Genomic DNA, 27,899 nt, shown 5'->3' on the forward strand with positions numbered 1-27,899 from the left:
GACTGCAAGGAGATCCAACCAGTCCATCCTAAAAAAGATCAGTCCTGAATATTCATTGGAAGGACTGATGCTGAAGCTGAAACTCCAATACTTTGGCCACCTCATGCGAAGAGTCGACTCACTGGAAAAGACCCTGATGCTGGGAGGGATTGGGGGCGGGAGGAGAAGGGGACAACAGAGGATGAGATGGTTGGATGGCATCACCAACTCGATGGGCATAGGTTTGAGTAAACTCCAGGAGTTGGTGATGGACAGGGAGGCCTGGCGTGCTGCGATTCATGGGGTCGCAGAGTGGGACATGACTGAGCAACTGAACTATAACTATCTATTTTACATATGGTAATGTAAGTTTCCATGTTACTCTCTCCATACATCTCACCCTATCCTCCCTTCTCCCCGTGTCCATAAGTCTGTTCTCTATGTTTGTTTCTTCGTTGTGCCTTGCAAATAATTTCATCAGTACCATCTTTCTGGATTCCATATATGTGTGTCAGTATACAATATTTATCTTTCTGACTTACTTCACTCTGTATAATAGGCTCTAGGTTCATCCACCTCAGTAAAATTGACTCAAATGTGTTCCTTTTTATGGCCGAGTAATATTCCATTGTGCATATGTACCACAACTTCTTTATCCATTCATCTGTCGACAGACATTTAGGTTGCTTCCATGTTCTAGTTATGCAAAGAGTGCTGCAATGATTTTAAAGGGCTTGTTAAATGAAATTAAGCATACACAGAAGAGCCCAGTTGATGGAAGAGATAGAAGGCATTCAACTTGGGAAAGAGCAAGGAGTACATTTGAAGGTAGGATGGATATAGCAAATACAAAGAGGAAAGCTAGAAAGTTGGGCTGGGCATGAATCAGGAAGCTTAAATAGTATTTCAAGGAACTAGGTTCTTTTGGCCAGAGCATCCCAAGAAGTGAGCCTAAAAACGGATTCCAAAAACAAAAAACAAAAAACGGATTCCTTCACCTTCAAGGTGGCCTATAACTGCTGAGTTATAGGGTAGGAAGAAACTGTCAGTTTTTTTAACATGGTTATATAATTTTCCTACCAATCAGCACTGTAATGGTTATATATGTGCATTTATTGTTGCTCTAGTTACGGCTACTGTCGATCTTCTAAATTTTAGCCATTTTCATAGATGCGTGATGGCATCCCATTATGATGACTAGTGATGTTAAGTATCTTTCCATATGCTTAGTGGCTATTCTTGAATCTTATTAAAGCCAATTCAAGATTTTCACCCCATTTTTATTAGCTTTGTTTTCTATCACTGAGTTGCAGTGGTTTTTATACAGTCTGAATACAAGTCCTTTGTCAGCTACATGTACTGGGATTATTTTCTCCCAGTCTGTTCCTTTGTTCATGTTCTCTTTTGATTTGAGCGTTAGTTTTTAACTTTGATTAGGTTCAATTTATCAATGTTTCTTCTTATGATGGTGCTTGCTGTCTCCTGCCTTTCCCAAAGTTGTAAAGATATCCCACTGTTTTCTCCTTTTTCTATAATTTTATTTCATTTATTTCTCGCTGTGCTGGGTCTTCGCTGTTATTCAGGCTTTTCTCCAGTTTCAGCGAGTGGGGGCTACTCTTCATTGTGGTGCACACGTGTCCCATTTTGGTTTCTCTTGTGAAGGGCATGGGCTCTCGGATGCACGGGCTTCAGCAGTTGCAGTTAATGGGCTCTAGAGCACAGGCTCAATAGTTGTGGCTCACTGGTTTAGCTGCTCTGTGGCATCTGGGATCTTCCCGGATCAGGGATCAAACGCGTGTCTCCTGCACTGGCACACAGATTCTTTACCACTGAGTCACCAGGGAAGCCATCCACTATGTTTTCTGGTAGAAGCATTATAGTATTAACTTTTACGTTTAGTTTAGGATCCACACCTTTAATTAATATCTGGGTATGATGTGAGGGAGGGATCGAGTTCAGCTTTTCCATATGGATATTATTCAAACACCACTTGTTATAAGGACTCTTCATTTCTAATGGTGTTCCTTTGTTGCTACTGCCAAACACCAGCTGGTTGTACACTATTTCTAAACTCTCTATTCTTTTCCATTTATTTGTTTATATATCCTTACACCAGTACCATGCTCTTAATTATTATGGTTTTAGACTGAGTCTTAAAGTCAGTCTTCTAATTGTTAGAGCATAAGTCCTCTGACTGCTGTCTCCTTTTTCATGACTGCTTTCAGCTACTCTAGGTCCTCTGAATTTCCATATATATTTTAGAATCAGCATGTTGATTTCCACCAAAACAAGTCTAATGGGATTTTAACTGGATTTTTACTTGACTGAGTCTGTAGAGAAGTGGTTCACAAAGTACAGGCTCTGGATCAGCAGCATTAGTTAGCATCACCAGGGAATGTGCAATAAATGCAAATATTCAGGCCTTACTCCAGACTTTGTGGATCAAAAACTCTGGGGAAAAGGTCCTGCAATTTGTGTTATAATAAGGCTTCTCTGTAACTGATGCATGACAAAGTGTTAAGAATTACTGCTGCAAATCAGTAGGTTCTGGGAGAACTAACACCTTAGCAATATTAAATATTCCAATCAATGAACAGATATATCTCCCCATTAATTTGGGTCTTCCTTAATTTCTCTTACCAAGGTTTTATAGTTTTAAGTCTACATGTCTTGCATATAGTTTGTTAAATTTATATCAGGGTATTTTATGCTTTCTGATGCTACTGTAAATGGTAATTCTAATTGTTACTGGCTACCTTCAGCCATGAGCCTGGGAGGCTACAGTCCATGGGGCTGCAAAAGAGTTGGACATGACTTAGTGACTAAATAACAAACCTTTAGCCACAGCCTATATGATATGGCAGAAGTCTATTTGGGGGTGGGAGTTCACTAACAGATTTGAAAAAAAGTAGAGAACTCAAATTACTGGCAGCATCTTAAAAAACTAGTTTCAAAAGCTATGCACTAACAGGAGGTTGTTTCCAATGAACTGACCAAACGTATTAAGCATGAGCATCTACAAAGATCACAACAAGAAGGACAACTCGATACAACGCTCTCCTGTAGTCTTGCCAAACACTTTATACATTCTTGACAAAAAGATCAAACATCAATATCTAGCTGCTGGATCCAGCTGCCAATTTGGAAGACAGAGGAACAGGAGAACATGTTGGATTACGCAGAGAACATGCGTGCATGCATGCTAAGTCACTTCAGTTTTATCCAACTCTTTGAGACCCTTTGGACTGCAGCCCACCAGGCTCCTCTGTCCATGGGATTCTCCAGGCAAGAATACTGGAGTGGGTTGTCATGCCCTCTTCCAGGGGAATCTTCCCAACCCAGGGGTCAAACCCACATCTCTTATGTCTCCTGCATTGGTAGGCAGGTTCTTTACCACTAGCACCACCTGGGAAGCCTACACAGAGAGCATAAGATTAGCAAAATCTAGACTGTGGCAAACGTTGGGTGGTTTCTTCAATAGATAAATCTGTCAGGAAATAAAAGTGATGGAGGAAGAACATATAAACTGGCAGAGACTTAAGTATGAAGTTTTTACAAAACAGGCCAAGTCTAAACTATAGTGTACATTTGGTTGAGAAGAAAGATTATTTAAACATGTGAGGAAATGGTTACTACAAAAGTCAGGGTTCCAGGTTGCTTTTGTGGGTAGGAAGGAGGTTGTATTGAGATGGGGCATATGAGTAGCTGGCAAAGTTGTATTTCTTGATCTGGGTGGAATTTGCCTTATAATAACCTATCATATTATATTTGCCTTATAATCAACCTTATAATTAAACAATCCCATTTAATTCTTGTGGTTTTCTGTATACATGCCTTATTTTTCTTGTAAATGGGTTTTTCCTCTCCCTTAATATGATATATGTAGAATCTGGGATTGAAAAGTTTGTAAGCTGTCATGGTAGAATGGTGTTTGGTGATGATACGAACTAAGGTATGGTTATGGAAGTGGTTGTTCTTTGAGCTAGGCATACAGGTGTGAGGACAAAGTCAAAGAACTAGACAGTGACAGAAAAAAAAAATGGAAGTCTAGTTTTAATCTCTGCCATCAGTGTGGGAGAGTGCTCTGGACAATAGCAAAGATAAAAATGATGAACAGGTTGAAAGACATCTACTTAGACTGCAAAGGTACTACACTCTCCTGGGCCCACAATATGGAAGAATATTTTAGAAACGATAGGGGAAAGATCCTACTTTCTTTCTATGCCTTGTAGGAAAATGGGCACAATCCACTTCAAGGAAAGAAGAGACTCACTATGTTTTAGACACAGGTAGATTTTAGTAGAGGTTCTGTGGTAGAGAAAATTCCTAGAACAATATTAAATGTGAATGGCAATTTGCTAATAAAAAAAAATGGAAATTCCTGAAACACAATGGAAAGGATCAGGAGGGAGAGAAAAGGATGTGTGTGTGTGTATTGGGGGCCCACAGACATGGGGGCTCTTCTGTATAAAGAACACTGCAATTAATAGTATATTTGAAAAGAGGAAACACAGGGCTCCTTTTCAGATATTTGAGAATGTGAGCACCATGGACGGAATGACTTGGTCTCACTGTTTTAACTGAAGCTTGTCTGAGATGATGGGATTACCTAACATTTACAGGAGTGGTGACTTAGGACTGATAATTGCAGTTACTTCCATCTAATCACTTTACATGTATCAATGTTTCCATGAAAGAAGGCTTCCAAAGTCCTGAGGATAGAAGAAGCACCCTTTTCTCTAAGAACAGTAGCTCTTATTATAGCCAACACAAGAAGGGCTCCTTGATCCATCCTTACCACTGGAAACCACAGAAGATACTTCTACATACTGGATCACACTGATTTTTTTCCCACTTTTATTCAGAGTAGGACAAGGCCAAGGTGGAAGCAACATATAAAGCTAGAAATAGGCTTAGTAATATGCTCACTTAGACCTTGGTCAGACAAACATTGATAGGGTCAGTCCAGGAGGTATGGAACAGTAAAGACAGGTATGCTAATTTACAGATTATCCTAAATTCTGCCTTGGAGTACCCACCTCTTAAAAAGTGTGGCCTGAGTATTGGAACTCATTTATGTTGTCAACAGGGTTTGTGACAGGGAGGGAAAAGAAGAATCCTCAATAGTAGAAGAAAAGGAATAGGCAGTATATTAATGAACTTGAAAACTTGCCTTCTATGAAATACATTTATCTCTTACAAACATTTTGCTACTGTTCCAAAATAAAAATTATGAAATAATTGTTGTGAAATTATGAAATAACCATGTTTTTTTCTTTTTTAAAAATCTATTTTCAGTTGAAGGATAATTGCTTTACAATATTGTACTGATTTCTGCCATTGAAATAACCATGTTTTAAAAACACAAATACCACAGCTTTGCTACGTTTTTCATTCTGCATACCACCAAAATTATGCTTCTAAAGCTTTTATTTTGGCTGCTCCATGTAGCTTGCAGGATCTTAGTTCACCAGTCAGGAATAGAACCCAGGCCCTGAGCAGTGAAAACGTGAAGTCCTAACCACTGGACCACCTGGGAATTCCCTATGTTTGCAGTTTTAAATACAGATTCAACTATTAGCTACTGAGTGCTACCTATTACCTGTTAATTGTATATTTTAAAGTTTCTTCAGCTACCTGATGGCATTAAATTTACATACAAATTGCAAAATTTTATAGTTTTATATAAAATTAAGGGCAAAAATAAACAGCATGATTTGGATAGGACCAAGAGATTCAGTGTTTCTCAACTCTTCCACCAAAGCATCCATATGAGAACAGAGAACTCCCAGAGGCCAGGGAAATGTTCTGATGCAAGCTGCTCTAAGTCCAAACATCCCCTAAAGTATTTTTATTTTGTTTTTAAATTTTTATCACTTCATTGTGCTCGCTTCGGCAGCACATATATTAAATTTTTATCACTTCATTTAAAATTTTATATAAATTTTGTTATATTCCATGATTTTTACATTTATTTTATTGTAAAAATGTTTGAAATTATTTTCTATGGAGTAAAATTAACATTTTGGAGAGGGGCATCATATATGTTTTAGAGGTTTCACGTATCTCTGAGAGTACAAACTCTCAACTGAGAAGCACAGCATTACAGACACATATGTGAATATTTTCTCGTGTATTCTTACCTCCATAGTAGGCGGAGTCTTTCTTGTTTTTCTGATCCAAGCTAGAAAGAAAAATAATAACTAAATGTAAGTTTTCTATAAACTGCACAAACATTTTATTTACTCACCCATGAAACAAATATGTATTAAGCACCTGCTATACATTGTCTTAGGGCTTCCCAGGCGGTGCTAGTGGTAAAGAAGCCGCCTGCCAATGCAGGAGTCATAAGAGGCGTGGCTTCGATCCTTGAATCGGGAAGATCCCCCAGAGGAGGGCATGGCAACCCACTCCAGTATTCTTGCCTGGAGAACCCCATGGAAAGAGGAGCCTGGCGGGCTACAGTCCATGGGGTCGCAGAGTCAGACACGATTAAAGCAACTTAGCATGCATGCATGTTTTAGGCTCTAGAGATACAACAGGGAACCAAACGTGTTCCCTCCTCTTCTGGAGCATATATACTAGTGAAGGAGCTACAGAAAAGAATCACCAAAACATATGTCAGGTAATGATCTGTGTCATAAAAAAATACTTGAGTGTGGGGAGACTGTCGAGGGGATAGTTTCATAGCTAAAATCACACCTCATAAGCATCTGAATTCAATTTAGTGTAAATAATGGCATATAGGCCAAATTATAATGCAGTAAATGACATTAAACTTATCCTGGTAACGTTAACCAATTATTGCTCAATATATAAAAGAATGGATGGAGAAAAGTTTTCATTTTCAGAGACTTCTCTTCTAATCTGTTGTAGCAAGCAGTCTATCTCCTATAGTTGGTATAACAGGCCTTAAGCTCCAACACTTGGGAGATGAGATGCACAGCAGAAGAGTTCATACTTGTTAAGTGCCTACGGGACGCGGGGCACTGCGTTAGATGCTATTAGCAACAGGAAGGGAGTGGAGGCGGCTGCCTCTGAGGAAGTGTGTCAGAATCACAAGAAGACATGTGATACAGTGCTTAGAAGAGCAGAGGCAGAATTTGGGGTTCAAATCCCCACTTAAGTACTTACTAGCTGTGTAACCTGAGGCAAATTATTTAATTTTCTACACATCAGATTCCTCATCTATAAAATTATAATACTAGTATCTACATTTTAAGATTATTGTGAAAGTTATATGAAATAATATATATAAATTCTTAGCTCAGAGTCTGGCATACAGTAAACATAAAAGTCTAAGTTTTTACTATTTTTCAATAAACCTGTATTTTTTTTCATAACAGATTCCAAAAAACAAAGATCAACAAAACTTGCTTGACTTATGAGGACATATGCTGATATACTGCAAGAAATATGGTCTTTGAAAAGTAGAAACTATTTTATCACTTTAGTTGGTTCAATCTTCATTACAAAATTGTGAAGAATGCTTATTTTATAGAAAAATTAAATAACTTTCCCAAGTTTACACATTAAGCAGTAGTGGTGGAATTTGAATCCACATCTGACCCTGTCTCTGGCTGCAAAAACCATCCGTGCTCTACTAAGCAGTTTCTCAAAGTTTATAAGCAACAAGCCAGGAACGCTAAACTAGGAAGAGGAATAGGTCACAACACTAACTACATGTCAGAAACTACGCATTATTAACCCCATCTTAAAGACTGGGAAACTGAGGTTCAGAAAGATGAAGCAACTTGCCAAAACTCACATATCTGGTAGGTAACAGACACAGAATCAAATGCTGGTTTAACTGGCTCTAAAATCTGAGCTCTGTCCATTCACCAGCCACCTTCTCTTCTGACAGGTTAGTTAAAGTAGCCTGCCTGCTCCAAGTAATAGTAGCCGGACCCATTCTCATGACAAGCCCAGTAGTGAATGACTGTGAGGGAGGAAAGAGCAACATTCAGTTGTGGGCCTGTGACTGGTTATTTCTCCCTGTTCTGTTCGCTCTGGCACTAACCCCATACATGTATTTTCAATACAGTACCCAGCGTTTTGCCTTCTCTATCTATTCCTGTTTCTGAACTTCGATCCCTGTTATTATCATCTGCATTCTCTTCTTTTTGGCTTCCAGCTCTATTTAGTTCATTTTTAGCCACAACTTGCACAGATTTTATATTCCTTTCTAGGCTGGAAGTTTGTCAAAGGCAGGATGTATCCATGGGAGATTTATTTATCTACTACCTAAATGCTTCGAAAGAGTAGGTACTTAAATACAGTTGTTGAATGAGTACTCCCACTATAAAAATAATCACTGTAATGGGATTTTGACCTGTATTAAAAAAAAATTCAGCTTAGCAATATCAAGATTCTTCTGCACAATCAAGGAAATAAGTAAGCTATGGAATTTTTCAACTGCCTCTTTATAGTCAAAATATTGTCTCTATTTATGGGTACTTTTCTCCCTAGGAAAGAGACTGCATTTAAAATAATTCACTATGAGCCATGTACCTTAAAAATGTTTTAAGCAATAAATATTCAGTTCTGATTTAGAGTAGAAAGTTAATTCAGAAAAGTCAACTGCTGGAGGGGGGCATTGACAAACTATAGACTGCAAGCAAAATTGTAACTCGTGAATTGCTTTTTATTTTTTATTTTAATGGCTGGAAAAATAACCAACAAAGAACAATATTTCATGACAGATGAAAATTACACAGAATTCAAATTTCAGTGTCTGTAAATAAGGTTTTACTGGAACACAGTCATACTTATTTATTTACATATCTATTATAACTTGTGCTACACTGGCAGAGATGAGTAAGCTGTAACAAAGACCATATGGCCTGCAAAGTCTAAAATATTTAGCATCTGGCCCTTTAAGGAAAAGTTTGCCAACTTCTGTGCTAGGGCTACCGTTAAGTATAATCCTTTTAGCAATAATTATATATTTTGATTTAAAAACATTTTCACATACTATCAAAAATAAAAGTCATTATTATTACACTTTTTTCACTTTGTTGTACACCTGCATCTAACACAATACTGTAAATCAACTATACTCTAATAAACATTAAAAAACAAAACAAAAAAACCCTCCAAAAAACGAACACACTTTTTATCTGATTGCTATATATTCTAGAGTCTGTGAACACTAGCACGGACATTAGATCATCCAAAGAAGTATAATGGCACAATAACGCACTGTCACTATGAGAAAAACAACAATTTGTCTTACTGATGAGTCTATCAAACAGAATTTTCAATTTTTTTTCATAAGGTTGAGAAAAGAAAAAATTCTTCAGTAGAATCCAAATCCAACAATCCAAAATTTTTTACAGATTTATTTATTTATTTATGGCTGCACTGGGTCTTCATGGCTGCATGCAGGCTTTCTCTAGTTATGGCAAACAGGAGCTACTCTCTAGCTGTGATGTGCAAGCTTCTCATTGTGCGGGCTTCTCTTGTTGCTGAGCATAGGCTCCAGGTGCACGGGCTTCAGCAGTTGTGGCTCGCAGGCTCTAGAGTGAGGGCTCAGTAGTTGTGGTACACAGGCTTAGTCATCCTGTGACATGTGGGAATCTCCCAGGACCAGGGATTAAACCTGTGTCCCCAGCATTAGCAAGCTTAACCACTGGATCACCTGCAAAACCCTCAAATAATTTTTTTTTAATTCCAAGGTAGATTAATAGGCTGAAGAAACTCTGATATGTGTTTTTCTAAACCCTACTGGTTTTGTATAAGTTTATACAATTCATTCATAGATATAATATTAAGTATTAAGGTAATATATTAATACAACCTAGACTATTCATTCTCATGAGACACTGTTTTCTAAGGAAAGATATCAGGGCTTCCTTTAACTTTGTTTTAAATGGTTCAAGGAAAAGAGATTTTTATTTAGATAGATACATGCAATTTCTGAAATAAATAATCCTACAATATTTATAATTCTACAATAACCAGATACTTGAAATGTCTTCTTGAGATGATGGTTGATGCCTGTTCAGTGTTATGTATCCAATAAAGGTTACAGCTGGAAATTTTCAATGTTATCACTCATTTATATAATCATCCCTAGTTTCCCAGTCACTACATACAGCAAAGGAAATGTCTTGCTGAAGGCTGGCAAAGGTTATAAGGAGGAAGGAACAGAAATAAGCACTAATATCAAATCATTACATTTCTTTTTTTTAAACTCAGAACAATCTGGAACTGAACCTCTATTCAATTACAAATTATATAATGATTTTGCCATTGCTAATTATATTTGTATGATGGATTCTGTATCAGTCTTCATTATAATGTAACTATTGTTTGAACAGAATATAGCAAGATAACTGGACAGTTTATGCCTTAAGATCCTAGCATTCTTTTACCAGTGTTCATTGGCATTCTCATCAGTATGCATGAGGTTTTCACTGAACTTTAATACTCTTACTGGAATATAACACACTATAATGAGTGTAAAAGTGAACATGCAAGTTGAAGTTCCCATTAACCACTAAAAAAGACTAGAAGATGCAGGCAGGAAAATACTTTATGAAGCACACCTTCTTCAAAATTCTGTAAGAACTGAAAATGGCTAATACACTTTTAGAAGTAGTATCAACAGGGGCTGAGGTAAATGAGACATTTATCACCAGATTCAGTAGGTGACCATTCAGAATGAAATTATAGGTTGACACACCGTAAAGAACTTATTAAAAAAAAAATCTGTATAAACTGTATAAAAAAAAGACAAAAAAAGACATGTTTAACTACGAAAATTCTTCAAATATATTATAAAATGAGTTATTTTCTAATTATTGACTCTAAAAAGTTTCTTAAGGATATTATTAGATTTAGCTGCCATAATTAAGTTACAAATTTTGTGATGTTCATGGCTATTATTGTTCTTTTTCCTTAATCAAGTTTATTGAGGTATAATTTACATACAATACAGTAAAACCATTTTAAGTGTGTAATTCCACGAGTTCTGACAAGTGTACACAACTGTGTGACTAGCACCACAATCAGTGTATAGAATATATCATCACCCTAAAAGTTCCCAAGTGTCTGACTACATGCAAACACCCACCTTAACTCACCCACAGCCCCCAACAAGTGGCGCTTTCTGTCACTGTTGATTACTTTTGCTTATCTACAATTTCATATAAGTGGAATCTTACATACTCTTTTGTACTCAACATAATGTTCCTCTGTTACTGTATACAGAAGGCAGACTCTGAAGGTAGCCTGACAACACCCACCACCTGGTGATCGTGTCTCTGTATGATCTCTTCTCCTTGAGTGAGCCCAAAACCTGTGACTTATTTCTAACTATGAAAATACGGCAAAGGTTATGGGATGCACATGATTGTATGATGATGTTACATAAATACAGCAATCTTTCTTGTTGAAGTCTCTCTTTCCCTTGCTGGCTGTAAGGAAAAAAGGTCATGTTGGGGAATATCATGTGGCAAGTAACTGCTGGTGACCTCTAGTAGGTGATGATGGTCTCTGGCCAACATCAATCAAAAAACTGTTTTGCACAGCCCTACAACCATGAGAAACTGGACGCTGCCAACAACTACACAAGTGTAAAAGTGGGTCCTTCCACACTCAAGCATCCAGATGAGGATGTGAGACAGGCTGGGACCTGCGACCCTTTGTTGCAGTGCTTGCCCTTGGCCAAATGTCTCCTCCAGCAACAAAATACAAAGAAACTATGAGGGACTAAAAATAACTATGTGCATGCACAGCTGGGGAAAATTATGAACAATAAGACATAAAAAGACCAGAAGAAAGAAAGGGAGCTATTGTTTAATAGGTACAGAATTTCAGTTTTAGAAGATGAAAAGAGTTATGGAAATGGATGGTGGTGACAGCTCTACAACAAAGTGAATGTATTTAGTACGACTCAATTGTACACTTAAAAATGATTAAGATAGTAAGCTTTATGCTATACATATTTTAACACAATTAAAGAATAGTGCTGAAAAAAATGGCTATTCATATCCATGTCCAAATTGACTGATACCTACACCATGCACAAAATATAATTCAAAATGAATCAGAGATATAAATGTAAAACCACAAACTCTAAAATTCTAGAAGAAATCACCAAAGAAAATATTTGTGAGCTTGGGTTAGGCAAAAATTTGCTACATACAACACCAAAAGCATGATGAGGCATAAAAGAAAAAATGATAAATCTGATTTCATTAAAATCAATAATGTGTCCTCTTCAAGCAGCACAGGGAAGAGAATGAAAACACAGACTGGGAAAAAATATTTGCAAATCACATGCGTGGTAAAGACTTGTATAGAGGACATACGAGAAATTCTTAAAAGGAAACAAATAGGGGAAAAAAGCCAACCAAATAAAAAATAGCTGGGCAAAAAGAAGAAGATGTGCAGATGGCGCAGCGGCTCCACTTAACAACTGCTATCAAGTGTAAATGACCCAAATGTCTTTCAGCTGGTGAACAGATTAAACAAACTGGTATATCAACACGATAGAATTCTACTCAGCAATAAAAAGGAATAAACTACTGATTCATGCAAGAACAAATGAATCTCAAATGCATTAAGCTCACTGAAAGAAAGCTGTCTTCCACTTCTACCCAAGATGGAGCAACAGGGACAAATGATATGAAATAGCAATTTTCAAGACTAGCCATTGAGTAATAAATACTGTGGTCCCTGAGAATGCAAAGTAAACAAGAATTACCCTTACAATTGCCTCAGCTCAATGCTCTGACAGTTTCTAGGCTGTGGCAAGAGGGAGGGGATCCAGCCAAAACCCACCATGCTATCTAAATTATGGAGATGAGGCTGAGAGTCCAGGGAGAACAGGGTGCCTAAAATTCACAGGATAGACTACCAGACAGGAAACTGCTACAGAGACTATACTCTGGATGGAGATCGGCAGAAGACCAAGTATTCAGCAGAGCACTGCTCAGTTCAGGTGAGCGAGGAACTCTGGACGTCAGGAAGAGAACCACTTGAAAAGGATCAGAAGGAACAGAACTCAGGATTTGCAAAGGGTCAAAAGCAATGTCAATTTCCACCACCAGAGTGGAAAACCTCTTTATCGACGGGGCAGAGTAGAGTGCTGAGAAATGATTTGCATCAACAGTGCAGAATTATTAGTTGTAGATTAAACTACGCTCTAGTCCCATCTAACAAATCTAAAAGTCAGCCCTGAAAGAATCAACCTGTTTCCCAGTAATGTAACTGTCTCAGAACAAAGCTCAAATATACATATATACACATACACACACACACGAACACAGAAATATCCACTATCCAATTAGGCAAAAAATTTAAATGTCTGACATCCAATCAGATATTGCCGAGCAAACAAAGAAGCAGAAAAACGCTTCCCATACTGAGGAGAAAAAAAATCAACTTACCCAAACCAACTGAAAACAGATACAGATGGTAGAATTAGAAGACAAGAACATTAAAACAGTTACAACCGCACCCCATATGTTCAAAAAGCTAAGCGAAAGTTTGAACATGTTAAGCAGAGACCTGGAGATACAAAACAGACCCATATCAAACTGGTAGAGATGAAAACTACAATGCCAACATGAAAAATACTCTGGATGGATGAATAGTTATTTGACATTGTGAAGGAAAATATTAGTGAACTTGAAGATACAGCAAGAGAAACTATACAAACTGAAACTCAAAGAGAAAAAAGCTTCTACAAGTAAACAGAACATCTGTGAGCTGTGATACAGCTTTGAGCAGCTTAACGCTGTGAATGGAGGACCGGAAAGACAGGACAAAGCAGAACACAGGAAAAATGTTTGAAGAAATGGTGGCCAAAATTCTTCTAAATTTGATGGAAACCAAATCAGTAGGTCTAAGAAGCTCAAGAAACATTAAGCACAAGAGATTATATTATGGTACATCATAATCAAATTGCTCAAAACCAGTTAAAAAAAGAAAAACTTTAAATCAGCCAAAGGAAAAAATACATATCACATAAATACGGATAAAGACAAGCATGACAACAGATTTCTCAACAGAAACCATGTAAGGTAGAATATGTTAAAACTACAGACAGCAAAGCAGCTATCAACCTAGAATGTTACATGCAGAGAAATATCTTTAAAACACCTTTAAAAATATATCTCAGACATGCAAAAGTTGAAAGAGTTCAACGCCAGTAGACTCACATTTAAAGAAATGTTAAAGGAAGTCTTATAGACTAAAAGAAAATAATTCCAGATGGAAATCTGGATCTCCAAACAGGACTGAAGAACATTAGAAATGCTAACAATATGGATAAATGTTATATTTCTCTTATTAATTAAACATCTCTAAGTGCTAGCTCACTGTTTCAATAAAAATGATGTAGACTGTAGATTATAACATATGGGGAACTAAAATACATAACAGTAACAGAAATGTTAGAAAGAAAAAATGGTAATATACTTCTATAAGGTTCTTGTACTCTGTATGAAGTAGAATAACTACATAAAGAAAGACTCTGATATGTTGAAGATGGTAGTCTACAAAACCTGAGGCAGCCACTAAAATAAGAAATCAAAGGAATATAGCCGACAACCCACAAAGGGAAATACAACTGAATCATAAACAAGCCTCAGAACTAGAAGGGGGGGAAAGATCAAGATGGTGGAACAGAATACTGTGGAGCTCACCTCCTCCAACAAATACATCAAACAAATGTGCACGTGGAACAGTTCTCACAGAATACTTACTGAACAGGGTCAGAAGATCTCACACATCCAAAGCTGCAAGAATGATCACCATGTAACAGGGAAGGATGAGAGAAAAAAAAGAAAAGAAATAGGGACGGGACCTGAGCCCCTGGGAGGGAGCTGTGAAAGAAGAAAGGTTCCTTTACCCTGGGAACTGCCTTCAACAGCTGGGAGGTCAGCCAGGACAGACAGGGCACTCCAGAGGCTCAGAGGAAAGTGCAGCCGCTGGCTTGTGGCAGGCAGACCTGAGAAGCACCAGCACAGATGGTCCTGACCACCTCACTGCACTACCCAGACCAAGATGTGGGTCTTCTGCTGGTGTGCACAGGGGCTGGGTGCTGAAACTCAACTTCAGTGGACTGCCCTGGGGAAAGGACTGGGGCTGGCTGCCCAGAGACAGTCTGCAGCGTGGCCCAGGCCTCCAACAGGGGTGTGCAAAAGGCAGGAGGCTGGCCGGCTGTCGCAGCCCCACCACAGCAGCCTCTCTCTCGCTCCTGGGTACTCACAGCAGGTGCAGCTCCGCCTCTAAGAGGTCTGGCAGTGTGCAAGTGCCTGTGGGCGGCCTACATGTGGAGGTGGGGTTGAAATCTGAGCCACGTCCTGGCGTCTTTGGAGGATTTACGAGCTGGCGCCTAGGTAAGCTCAGCACCCTCAGGACATCCGAGGGAATTACTGGTACTCCTGTGGGTGTGCAGGTCTGGCACTAGCAGCCGCAGGCTCTGCAAGTGTGCACACGTACAAGCGCAGATGGGTACTGGGCTGACCCTGCAACTCCCACAGTGGGGCCAGGTGTGAGAATACACGCAACTATGGCAGGTCCTCATGGGCTTGCAATGCAGGAGACCCAGGTTCGATCCCTGGGTTGGGAATCCCCTGGAGAAGGAAATGGCAATCTACTCCAGTATTCTTGCCTGGAAAACCCCATGGATGGAGGAGCCTGGTGGGCTACAGTCCATGTGGTCGCAAAGAGTTGGACACGACTGAGTGACTTCACTTTCACGGCGAGTCCTAGTACCTAACTTCAGCGGATCTGTGCCATCAGAGCTGTGTTGGTGGCCGTGTGAGCACTGTGCCTGAGGGACTTCTGGGCCGACTGCCTACATTCCAGTGGATGAGGAGGGGCCCAGGTCAGTGCCCACAAGACTGCACTTTGTAAATGTACACCTCAGTGACTGGCAACACCAGAGAATGCATGTCTTGGAATTCTCGGTAGCTCCTCTCCCAGTGAAAGTACTCTGGTCCCACCTACCTCACACTGTAATTCAGAAACGGACCTGGGGGCTTCTACTCCAACAAGTGGGGAGCAGATTCTGCCCCAGACAGGGCTGTGACAACCACAGAACAAAGAAGAGACCCCACTCAACATCCAGTTGCAGGCTCTGGTCCCCACAATACCGATGACATCCCCTATCAAGGGATAATGGCCAACACACACTGAGGAAAACTGTAGTAGGCATCCGTTCTAAAAACATCCCTGACACTGAAAAATCTCAGACTCACACTTAAAGACTCACACATTCTGAATACTGAAAGACTGAGATCAAGGTGGTGGCAAAGTTGGTTTCTTCTGAGGCTTTTCTCCTTGGCTTATAGATTGCAGTCTTCTCCCTCTGTCTTCACAAGGTCTCCCCTCTGTTCACACCTCTGTCCTAATGGACTTTTCTTATAAGGACATTAGTCATATTGGATTAAGACTTGTCCTAAGAACCTCAGTTTAACTTAATCCCCTCTAAAGACTGTCTCTCAATATAGCCTGAGGTGTGCTCAGTCACTCAGTTGGGTCCAACTTTTTGTGACCCCATGACTTTGTAGCCCACCAGGCTCCTCTGTCCCAGGCAAGAATACTGGAATAGGTTGCCACTTCGTACTTCAGGGGATCTTCTCGACCCAGGGATCAAACCCATTTCTCTTGCAAATCCTGGATTGGCAGGTGAATTCTTTACCACTAGCGCCACCTGAGAAGCCTCTAGTCTGAGGTACTAGGGGTTACAACTTCAATACAGAATCTGGGGGTACCCACTGTAGCTATAACATCTAGGAATGAAAGAGGTTAACACCACACAGCTTCTGAAGCTATTAAAAGAAAAATAAGATAATACTATGGTCCGTTTTATGCCAAAAAAATTTTGGAAACTTAGATGAAATGGCAGATTCTTTGGAAAATACAACCTACCAAAGATCATTCAAGAAGAAACAGATAACCTGAATATCCTGTCTAGTATATAAATTATGCCAAATTGCTTCAGTCATATCAGACTCTTTGTGACCCCATGGACTATACAGTCCATGGAATTCTCCAGGCCAGAACACTGGAGTGGGTAGACATTCCCTCCTCCAGGGGATCTTCCCAATCCAGGGGTAAAACCCAGGTCTCCCACCTTTCAGGTGGATTTTTTTTACCAGTAGAGCTGTACCACGGAAGCCCTAAAGAGGTAGTATAACTCGACACAAACTCTTACAGACTTGTGAAGAAGGAATACATCCAAATGCATTTCACGAGATTAGCATTACCCTGACACCAAAATCACAAAAAGACAAGAACAAAAGAATTACTAACTAGTATCCCTCAAGAACACAGATATAAAAATTTTAAACAAAATTTTAGATAACTCAAAAATATATTTAAAAAAGTAAAACATAAGGAATAAGACAAGACTGTTCACTCTTATCTCTTCCCTACTAGACAGTTTATTGGAGGTTCTAGCCAATGCCAATCAGTGAGCATAAAACAAATTAAAGAAATCCAAGTTGGAAAGAATTAAGAAAAATGTTTTATTCACAAACAACATGATCTTTTACATAGAAAATCTGATGGAATTATTTTTAAAAGGCTACTATAATTAATAACTGAATTTAGCAAGGTAATGGATACAAAATCAATATAAAAAGCCTACTGAATATTTATTTGATAATGAGAAATTAAACTTGAAAAATATTATCATTATGATAGCATCAAAAATATGAAGTGGTTAGGAAAAAATCTGACAAGAAATGTGCAATATAGGTACAATGAAAGCTACAAACTCTGATGAGAGAAATTAAATAATGCCTAAGTTAAATGAAGAGATATACAATATTCAGGCGTCAAGAGATCCTTGTTGTTAAGATATTAGTTCTCTGCAAAGAGATCTATAGATTCAACACAATCCAAACCAAAAGCCCAGGAGGTATTTTTACAGAAATTAACAAAGTGATTCTGAAATCCATATGAAAATACAAAGGATCTCAAATAGCGAAAACAACTTCAAAAAAGGAGGACTAACAGTACCTGATATCAAGACTTAGAAAGCTAAATTTATCAGGGAACTAAGGCCCTAAGTCAAATAGCTAGGAAGAACCTGAAGCCAGGCAATGGCCATCTTAGTGAGCTTGAAAATAGATCTTCCACAGCCTGACAAAACCATGTGAATGAGCTTCAAAACAGATGGGCCCTGAGAGAAGCACTGAGATGACTGCAGCCCAGGCCAACACCTTGTCTGCAGGCTTGGTAGAGACCCTAAGACAGAAGATCCACTTAAGCCATGCCTAGATTCCTGACTCAGAACTGTGAGATAATAAAAGTTCATCATTTTAGGCCTCTAATTTTGGGGGTAATTTGTTAAGCAGCAATAGATAATTAATACATGCAGCTATCCTATCATCTAATAAAGGAAATCACCATAAACTCTCAATAATTCCCAGCCAAGCAATTTGGTTTTACAGTAGGTCTGGAGACTTTGAATTGGGACATCAGTTGATTAGAGATAATTCTAGATTCATACAATCACAGAATATCAGACATAGGTGGGGCCTTAACGGATACTGAACCCAGCCTTTTAATTTGACAGATCAAAAACAGAGGTAAATCAATCTGCCCAAGATGACCAACATAATAAATGGACATTGGAGGACCTGAGCATAACTCAGGTCTTCTGATGCTGGGACATGCCCTTACATTAGTTTTTGAAGTTTATTTTGAAAATTATTGGTGGGTAGTCCTTTAAGGCTCCATCTGTGTCTGATGTTCCTGTGACTTAAGAAAAGCATGTTAAACAATTATTATTTATTAATAATAAAGCAATGAAAGTACTTTTATACTGAGATATTCACTATTATGTTAAGGATAGACAGGTATGGATTAATATATCTGGAAATTAATTTTTACCTGACTTTATTTTGAAATTTATTTTTTACATTTTAATGAGTATGTGTGGTTAAGTTTAACATTCCATTAAAAATAAATACTGGATCAGAACCTTTCTGTCTCTTCCTATTACACTCTACTTTGCATGTTTTTTTAGGGTTCTTATTAACAATGTTTATTATTGACAACAAAAGACTAGTTTAAACTTACCAAAAACAACAAAACAGGAAAAAGGAAGATAAACTGTGATCTGAATCAGAAAGATAAAGCTTTTGAGATGCTCTGTATAAGAACTATATATCATAACATGGATGAAACTTAAAGGGTCCCTGAAACTTTATAAGAAAGTTCAATAGCTAGTACTATACTACCTCCCACATCTGAACATTGAGTGTCCTTTATGTTTGGAACCAACTGCTTTGGTGTGCCATTTCATGTCTTTCTTTTTAAAATGGACTATTTTCAGCATGTCAGCTAAGTCCCCAAAATGTTTCTTCCTCGTGTAGTTTCAATTTAAAATACATTCATTCATCAAATGTTGATTGAGCTTGCACTTATTTTATGTTAAGTGCTGAACTAGGCCCTAAAAATATAATGATGAACAAGGTAATGACTATTCTAAAGAATCTTCAAGTCCAGGGAGAAGAGGTAGATATTCTACAGTGAATATTCTAAGACAGTATTCTACAGTGTGTTGTGTTATGTTTGGGGGGAGGCATAAAGTCAGATGAAAAACATTAAATGAATATACCACTTAGCACTAGGGGCTGAGGGGTGGGGTCGGAAAGACTTCCAAAGAAATTCATGTTTACTCTAATAATTGAAGGGTAAGTAGAAATAGGCCTCATCATTATGAGGTGGGCAATACAAGATAATATTAAGAGTAAAGACTGTGGAGACAGACAAAAGTGAGGGTGAAAGTTGCTCAGTCAAGTCCAATCTTCCCGACTCTGGAATCAAACCTGGGTCTCCAGCATTGTGGGCAGATTCTTTACCATCTGAGCCACCAGGGAGACAGATAATTTGGGTTCAAATCATGGCTATAGCTGCTCTTTGTATTTAGGGAGCTATTTAATCTCTCTGTGCTTCATTTGGAGGAATCAAAAAGGAATTTACACAAGTTATCACCACATCTACTGATCTACCTCTATCTAAGACAATATGCTCTACTTTTCTGCTATTCCTCCTGATGAACTTTGCATGCTCTTATCAAAGGCCAATTCTTCCACAAGTGTATTAGATTCTGTCCCATCTTGCTTTCTCAAGGTCTTTCTCCTGTGTCATTAATGCTTCCTTTTCAACTGGAACTTTCTCATCACTATTACAAAATTTGGTTACTTCTATTGTCTTTAAAAACACAATCCAATTCCTCTCAATTCCACTTTCCCACCCAGGTACACCCTCAACGTTCTCCTTTGTTTTTTACAGATAAATTCTCATAAGCATTACCTATACTCACTCTCTTGAAATTTTCCCTTGCTATTCTTTCTTCTAAAGGCTTTTCTTCCTAACACTCTACAGAACTATTTTTGTCAGGATCGGTGATCTGTTCTTCAAGCAAAGAATTAATTCTTGGTCCTCATTTGACATGGTTGATCACCTGTTTCTTCTTGAAACTTTTCCTTTTTTCCTCCTACTTTTCTGGCTGCTCCTTTTTGTCTTCATTGTCTCTAAACTTTAGAAAAACCTAGGGCTCAGTCTTTGAACTTCTCGCTTTCTTTCTTTTTTCTCTTTAATTCTTTTTTTTCAATTGGAGTATAGGTGATTTGGGGCCTCTCTGGGGGCTCAAAGGTAAGGAATTTGTGAGACACAGATTTGATCCCTGAGTCAGGAAGATGTCCGGAGAAGGAAATGGCAACCCACTCCAGTATTCTTGTCTTTCTTGTCTGCAAAATCCCATGGACAGAGGAACCTGGTGGGCTACAGTCCATGGGGTCACGAAAGAGTCGGCCAAGACTCAGTGACTAAACAACAACAACAACAATAGTTGATTTACAAGGTTGTCAGTTTCAGGTGAAAAGTGAACTTCAGGTGTTCAGTTATACATACACATATATCCATTCTTTTTAGATTATTTTCCCATGTATTAATAGGTTATTACAGAATATTGAGTAGAGTTCCCTTTGCTATATACTAGGTCCTTATTAGTTATCTATTGTATATACATAGTAGTGTGTATATGGGCTTCCCAGGACTAGTGGTAAAGAATCTGCCTGCCAATGCAGGAAATACAAGAGATGCAGGCTCAATCCCTGGATAAGGAAGATCGCCTGGAGGAGGGCATGGCAACCTACTCCAGTATCCTTGCCTGGGAAACCCCATGGACAGAGAAACCCAGTGGGCTACAGACCACGGGGGCGCAAAGAGTCAGACATGACTGAGCACATGCACACATACACACAGTGTGTATATGTTAATCCCAAACGCCTAATTTATCCCTTCCACCTCCCCTTTGGCCTTTCTTAACCATAAATTTGTTTTCTACATTTGTGGCACTATTTCTGTTTTGTAAATAAGTCTGTTTGTACTATATTTTTAGATTCCAAATATAAGCAATATTATATGATGTTTGACTCACTTCACTTAGTATGATAATCTCATTCATCTTGAGATGAGTATGATAATCCCATTCATCTTGCTGCAAATGGCATATTTTGCTCTTTTTATGGCTGAGTAGTATTCCATTGTACCACATCCTGTTTCTTTTTAACCACATCTTCCTTATCCATACATCTGTTGATGGACACTTAGGTTGCTTCCATGTCGTAGTTACTGCAAATAGTACTGAAACGAACATTAGGGTATTTTTATGTTTTTCTCCAGATATGTGGCCAGCAGTGGGATTGCTGGGTCATACTCTATGAACTTCTCACTTTCTATTTACATATGTCCTCTGTGATCTCATCCTATCTCCTGGCTTTTCATTACCATTTATATGCGGTCAACTTCACGTTTTATTGCCAGTCCAAACTTTTCCACTAAATTCTTATATACAACTTAATATCTGTACCTGGATATCTAATAGTTATCTCAAGCTTCATTTTCAAAACTGGTTTAGTTTCTTCTCACAAATTTGCTCCTCCCAGTCTTGCCCCATTCAGTCAACAGCAACTGCCCTTTCTCAGGTGAGGTCCAAAAGTTTAAGTCAGCACTGACTGTTCTCTCACTTTCCACATCCAGTGTGTCAGCAAATCTCACTGGCTTTACTTTTACAAGAGATCCAGAAAGCAACTACTTCTTTCCACTCACACTGTTACTCTGGTCCATGCCACAGTCAGCTCTTGCCTGAATTATTTCGAGAGCATCCTGTCTCTAAGGTTTGCTTATGTGCCAACCCCCTCCCCTGCCAGTCTCTCTGCAATGCAGCAGCCACAGTGATCCTGTTAAATGTAACTCAGAGTATAGAGTACTCTTTTCAAACCTTCCACTGCCTTCCAATCTCAGAGTAAAAGCCAGAGTCCTTACAAAAGGACTGCAAGACTGGGCGTCCTGTTGCTTTTCTAACCTCACCTGCTACCAGCCACACTGGTCTCCACGCTGTTCCTTAAAGACCAGAGCATGCTCCTGCCTCAGGGCTTCAGCCCTGGTTCTCCAGGAATGCTCCTCTGCTGCTTATCAGCAGGACCAGCTTCTTGCTCTGCCTTTATTCAAAAGCCAAGTTCTCAACAAGGCCATTTTTAAAAACTACTTAAAACTGCAAAACCCTCCCCAACACTCCCTACTCCCTTTATCAGATTTATTTTCTGGGGCCAATAACATACCATGTAGTTATTTATCTGGTTTATTGTTTCCCACTCCAGAATGTAAACTTCATGAATTCAGAGATCTTCAATAGATGTTCAGTATATAAACAGATGAAAAGGTTGAACCGTTTAACACATATTGTGGCAGAAAATGCAGCTTGTGGGAACCTGTACTCTACTACTAATAATTAAACATAATATTCATTTGGACCTGAAAATACTTTAGATTCATTTGTGGTTGACGTTATTTAAGTTTTTTCTCTTTCCTTTCCTGTATACAGTGTTTTGTGTATATATTTATATTTTACTTTACTTTTTCATGGCATGGAGTTTTATTTTTTTAATTTTTTAATTGAAGGATAATTGCTTTACAGACTTTTGTTGTTTTCTGTCAAACCTCAACATGAATCAGCCATAGGTATATATATACAAACCCCCTCGCTTTTGAACCTCCCTCCCACCTCCCTCCCCATCCCACCCCTCTAGGTTGATACAGAGCCCCTGTTTGAGTTTCCTGAGCCACACAGCAAGTTCCCGTTGGCTCTCTATCTTACATATGGTAATGTAAGTTTCCCTGTTACTCTTCCATACATCTCACCCTCTCCTCCCCTCTCCCCATGTCCATAAGTCTATTCTCTATGCCCGTTTCTCCATTGCTGCCCTGTAAATAAATTCTTCAGTACCATTTTTCTAGATTTCATATATGTGTGTTAGAATACAATATTTCTCTTTCTCTTTCTAACTCACTTCACTCATGGAGTTCTTATTTTTTACATTTAATTGATATGTAACACTATAAAAATAATTTTTGTTTCAGTGCTTAGATGATACATATATTTTAAGGGTATGAGCCACAGGACAGTTATGCTGAATTACTAGATCAGGACAAACCCATAAAAAGCATCAGAATTTCATTCTGATTTTCTGAAAGTCTCAAACACTCAAAAATGAGTCATTACCTATTTCTTTATTTCTATAAACATTTTAATTCTATATTATTATTGGAAAAATGATTAAAAATAGGTTCACTATAGGAAGGTGGGAGACATCATCTGAGAATTTCAAATGTAGCTTATAACACTGGAATCTGTTAAAATAAGAAAGCTCAATTACCCCTAGAAGTTGCCAGTTTATATTCTGTATTTCTTCAAAAAGCCTGTTTTTAAGTTCTCTTCTCATAGTTCTACTATTTTCATAGTTAATAAGGAAAAATAGAAAAGATATTTCCAGGGACATGTTTACACTTACATGCTGACATAAAAATAACTCAATGACGATACCTACCATGTGTAAGGTATTATACTAAACCCACTAGAAAACAAAGGGCTGACTGCTTACTGTGCATAGCTGTATCACCCAGGCAATTTATCTAATATTTCTAGAACTTAGATTAAATGGGTAAAACTGCCATGGCTACCTCATAGGATTATAGTGGTAAAGAACCTGCCTGCCAATGCAAGAAACACAGGAGACACAGGTTTGATCCCCGGGTCAGGAAGATCCCCTGGAGAAGGCAATGGCAACCCACTCCAGTATTCTTGCCTGGAGAATCCCATGGACACAGGAGCCTGGTGGGCTACATACAGTCCCTGGGGTCGCAGAGAGTTGGACACAACTGAGTGACTGAGCATATATAGTGTGCTATATATATAATGATTTAAAGCAATGGCATAATACCAGGTATACAAGTAAACACTTGGCAAATGTTAAGTGATATAAAAGATAGGCATGGGGCTTCCCAGGTGGCTCAGTGGCAAAGAATCTGCCTGCAATGCAGTGGTAAAGAATCTGCCTGCAATGCAAAGGAGTTGCAGGTTCGATCCCTGAGTGGGGAAGATCCCCTGGAGTAGGAAATGGCAACCCACTCCAGTATTCTTGCCTGGAAAATTCCATGGATAGAGGAGCCTGAAGGGCAGCAGTTCATGGGGTTGCAAAGAGTCAGACATGACTGAGCAACTGAACACAACTGGTATTTTAGTTAAGTTTTCTTTAGCTGCAAATAACAAGCAAGAGTTTTAAGTATTCAATATATACTTACTGAGCACTTACTATGTGCCAAGCACTAGGTTAAGAACTAATAAAGAAAAATGGAAAATTTATAACACAGAACTCAAAGGCAAACTTGCAGCTGAACATCATTCAGAAAGAAATGGAACTGGGAACTGGAAAGTTGCTGGAAACCTAGGAAATATTCTGTCTTTCTACACGCAGGGTTAGGAGCACTGACTTCCTTGCAGTTAAAAATCCACCTATAACTTTGCAGTCAGATTTCCATATCTGCAGTTCTGCATCAGCAGAATAAACCAACCAATGATCACGTAATGCCATAGCACGAACTTACTGAAAAAAATCTGTGTCTAAGTGGACCTATTTCAAACCTGTGTTGTTCAAGAAAAACAAACAAAAGCAAAAACAAAAACAAAACCTGTGTTGTTCAAGGGTTAATTGTTCTTCTCTTTGCAGACTGGTTTCCATTTTCTTCTTAGGAGATAAAGAGGTTTTTTTCTGTAACAAAGGTCAAGGGGTGGATTGAAGATAGTCCCCCAAAGGCTACCAAGTTCATAAGTTACTATTCCCAGTCATATGGAAACACTGCTATTATTTTGCTCTTTCTCTGATTTTTTACCTTACCGAGTACTGACAGGGATCAAGTGTCCATCGTTCTCTAAACATGGGGGCAACTAATTGTTAAGTTGAACAAATATTCTAAATGGCATTTAAAACAAGTATTATCCACAATTTAGAAAAGAGGAAACTAAGTCTGAGAAGTATGAGTTACTTTCCGATGTTCATGTGGGTTGTTGTTTAGTCATTAAGTTGTACCTGACTCTTTGCAGGTCCATGGACTGTAGCCCACCCAGCTCCTCTGTCCATGGGATTTTCCAGGCAAGAATACTGGACTGTGTTGCCATTTCCTTCTCCAGGGTATCTTCCCAACCCAGGAATCAAACCTGTGTCTCCTGCTTGGCAAGTGGATTCTTTACCACTGAGCCACCTGGGAAGAAATTCACATGGACAGAGAATGAAACAGAAACAGAATTCAAATCATGACGCTGGCAAGTTTAGGACCAGCATACAAAAATGGTGCCTCCTTCAATTCTGCATATACCGAGCTTTGCTCCCCTCACACTAGTCTGAGCTCTGCTAATGCTTCAGAGTTCTCACTGTTCCCTTCCTGAAATGTGACACCATCACAACTTTCAAAGAAATACAAAAGCTTAAAAAAAGTTTCATCAATTCAGATTGCAAAAGTTTTTGCAAAGAGAATGAACATGCAATTATGCACGTTCTTAATGATTTTATATATAAATAATTTGCTTTCCAGAAGTTACAACTAAAAGCAGAAACTTACCTTCCCATTCTGTTGGGATATCCCCCACTTCATAGTCTATTTCTCTTTTATTTGCTGCTTCTACAATTCTTTTCTCTCGAATAGTTTGTCCTGTAAGACAAAAGTGAGTATTACATTTTTAAAAGAACCCATGGCACAGTCAGAACTTTCCTGGTAGCTCAGCTGGTAAAGAATCCATCTGCAACGCAGGAGACCCTGTTTCGATTCCTGGGTCAGGAAGATCTCCTGGCGAAGGGATAGGTTAACCATTTCAGTATTCCTGGGCTTCCCTGGTGGCTCAGATGGTGAAGAATCCGCTTGCAATGCGGGAGAGCTGAGTTCAATCCCTGTTTGGGAAGATCCCCTGGAGGAGGGCATGGCAACCCACTCCAGTATTCTTGCCTGGAAAATCCTCATGGACAGAGGAGCCTGGAAGATTACATCCCAGGGATCGCAAAGAGTTGAACACTACCGAGCGGCTAAGAGCATAGCACATGACACAGTTGCTACTAAGAGAAGTATTTTCTCTTTAGATATTGCACACTTCCTCCTGCTGCTGCTGCTGCTAAGTCACTTCAGTCGTGTCTGACTCTGTGTGACCCCATGGACCACAGCCTACCAGGCTCCTCTGTCCATGGGATTTTCCAGGCAAAAGTACTTGAGTGGGGTGCCATTGCTTTCTCCGACACTTCCTCCTACAATAAGAGAATTAACAGGAAAAAGAAGAGATTTCATTTAGAATTAGGTATATCAGAAAAAGCAGTTTCTAAACTACTTCAGTTCAGTTCAGTCGCTTAGTTGTGTCGAACTCTTTGTGACCCCATTAACCGCAGCATGCCAGGTCTCCCTGTCCATCACCAACTCCCGGAGTTTACCCAAACTCATGTCCATTGAGTCGGTGATGCCATCCAACCATCTCATCCTCTATCGTCCCCTTCTCCTCCTGCCCTCAATCTTTCCCAGCATCAGGGTTTTTTCAAATGAGTCAGCTCTTCGCATCAGGTGGCCAAAGTATTGGAGTTTCAGCTTCAACATCAGTCCTTCCAGTGAACACCCAGGACTGATCTCCTTAAGGATAGACTGGTTGGATCTCCTTGCAGTCCAAGGGACTCTCAAGAGTCTTCTCCAACACCATAGTTCAAAAGCATCAATTCTTCGGCACTCAGCTTTCTTTATGGTCCAACTCTCACATCCATACATGACCACTGGAAAAACCATAGCCTTGACTAGATGGACCTTTGTTGGCAAAGTAATGTCTCTGCTTTTTAACATGCTGTCTAGGTTGGTCACAACTTTCCTTCCAAGGAGTAAGCATCTTTTATTGTCATGGCTGCAATCACCATCTGCAGTGATTTTGGAGCCCAAAAAAGTAAAGTCTGACACTGTTTCCCCATCTATTTGCCATGAAATGATGGGACCAGATGCCACGATCTTAGTTTTCTGAATGTTGAGCTTTAAGCCAACTTTTTCACTCTCCTCTTTCACTTTCATCAAGAGGCTCTTTAGTTCTTCTTCACTTTCTGCCATAAGGGTGGTGTCATCTGCATATCTGAGGTTACTGATATTTCTCCCAGCAATCTTGATTCCAGCTTGTGCTTCTTCCAGCCCAGTGTTTCTCATGATGTACTCTGCATATAAGTTAAATAAGTAGTGTGACAATATAGAGCCTTGACATACTCCTTTTCCTCTTTGGAACCAGTCTGCCATGTCCAGTTCTAACTGTTGCTTCCTGACCTGCATACAGGTTTCTCAGGAGGCAGGTCAGGTGGTCTGGTATTCCCATCTCTTTCAGAATTTTCCACAGTTTATTGTGATCCACACAAAGGCTTTGGCATAGTCAATAAAGAAGAAGTAGATGTTTTTCTGGAACTTTCTTGCTTTTTTGATGCTCCAGTGGATGTTGGCAATTTGATCTCTGGTTCCTCTGCCTTTTCTAAATCCAGCTTGAACATTTGGAAGTTCACAGTTCATGTATTGCTGAAGCCTGGCTTGGAGAATTTTGAGCA

At 39.0% G+C, this 27,899-nt stretch overlaps 1 protein-coding gene across 1 annotated transcript in view; it reads right to left on the minus strand.

Moving 5' to 3' along the window:
* Positions 1 to 27,899, minus strand: part of NDUFAF2 (NADH:ubiquinone oxidoreductase complex assembly factor 2) — a 162,250-nt gene that overhangs the window by 38,573 nt on the left and 95,778 nt on the right. Inside the window, exons 2-3 of the mRNA XM_043887164.1 lie at positions 25,915 to 26,004; positions 6,123 to 6,163 (exon numbers count right to left, since the gene is read on the minus strand). Of these exons, the coding sequence (XP_043743099.1) occupies positions 6,123 to 6,163; positions 25,915 to 26,004 (131 nt within the window). The remainder of the gene's footprint in view (positions 1 to 6,122; positions 6,164 to 25,914; positions 26,005 to 27,899) is intronic.

The sequence above is a fragment of the Cervus elaphus genome, chromosome 25, assembly GCF_910594005.1.
Source record: "Cervus elaphus chromosome 25, mCerEla1.1, whole genome shotgun sequence".
Taxonomy (NCBI): Eukaryota; Metazoa; Chordata; class Mammalia; order Artiodactyla; family Cervidae; genus Cervus; species Cervus elaphus.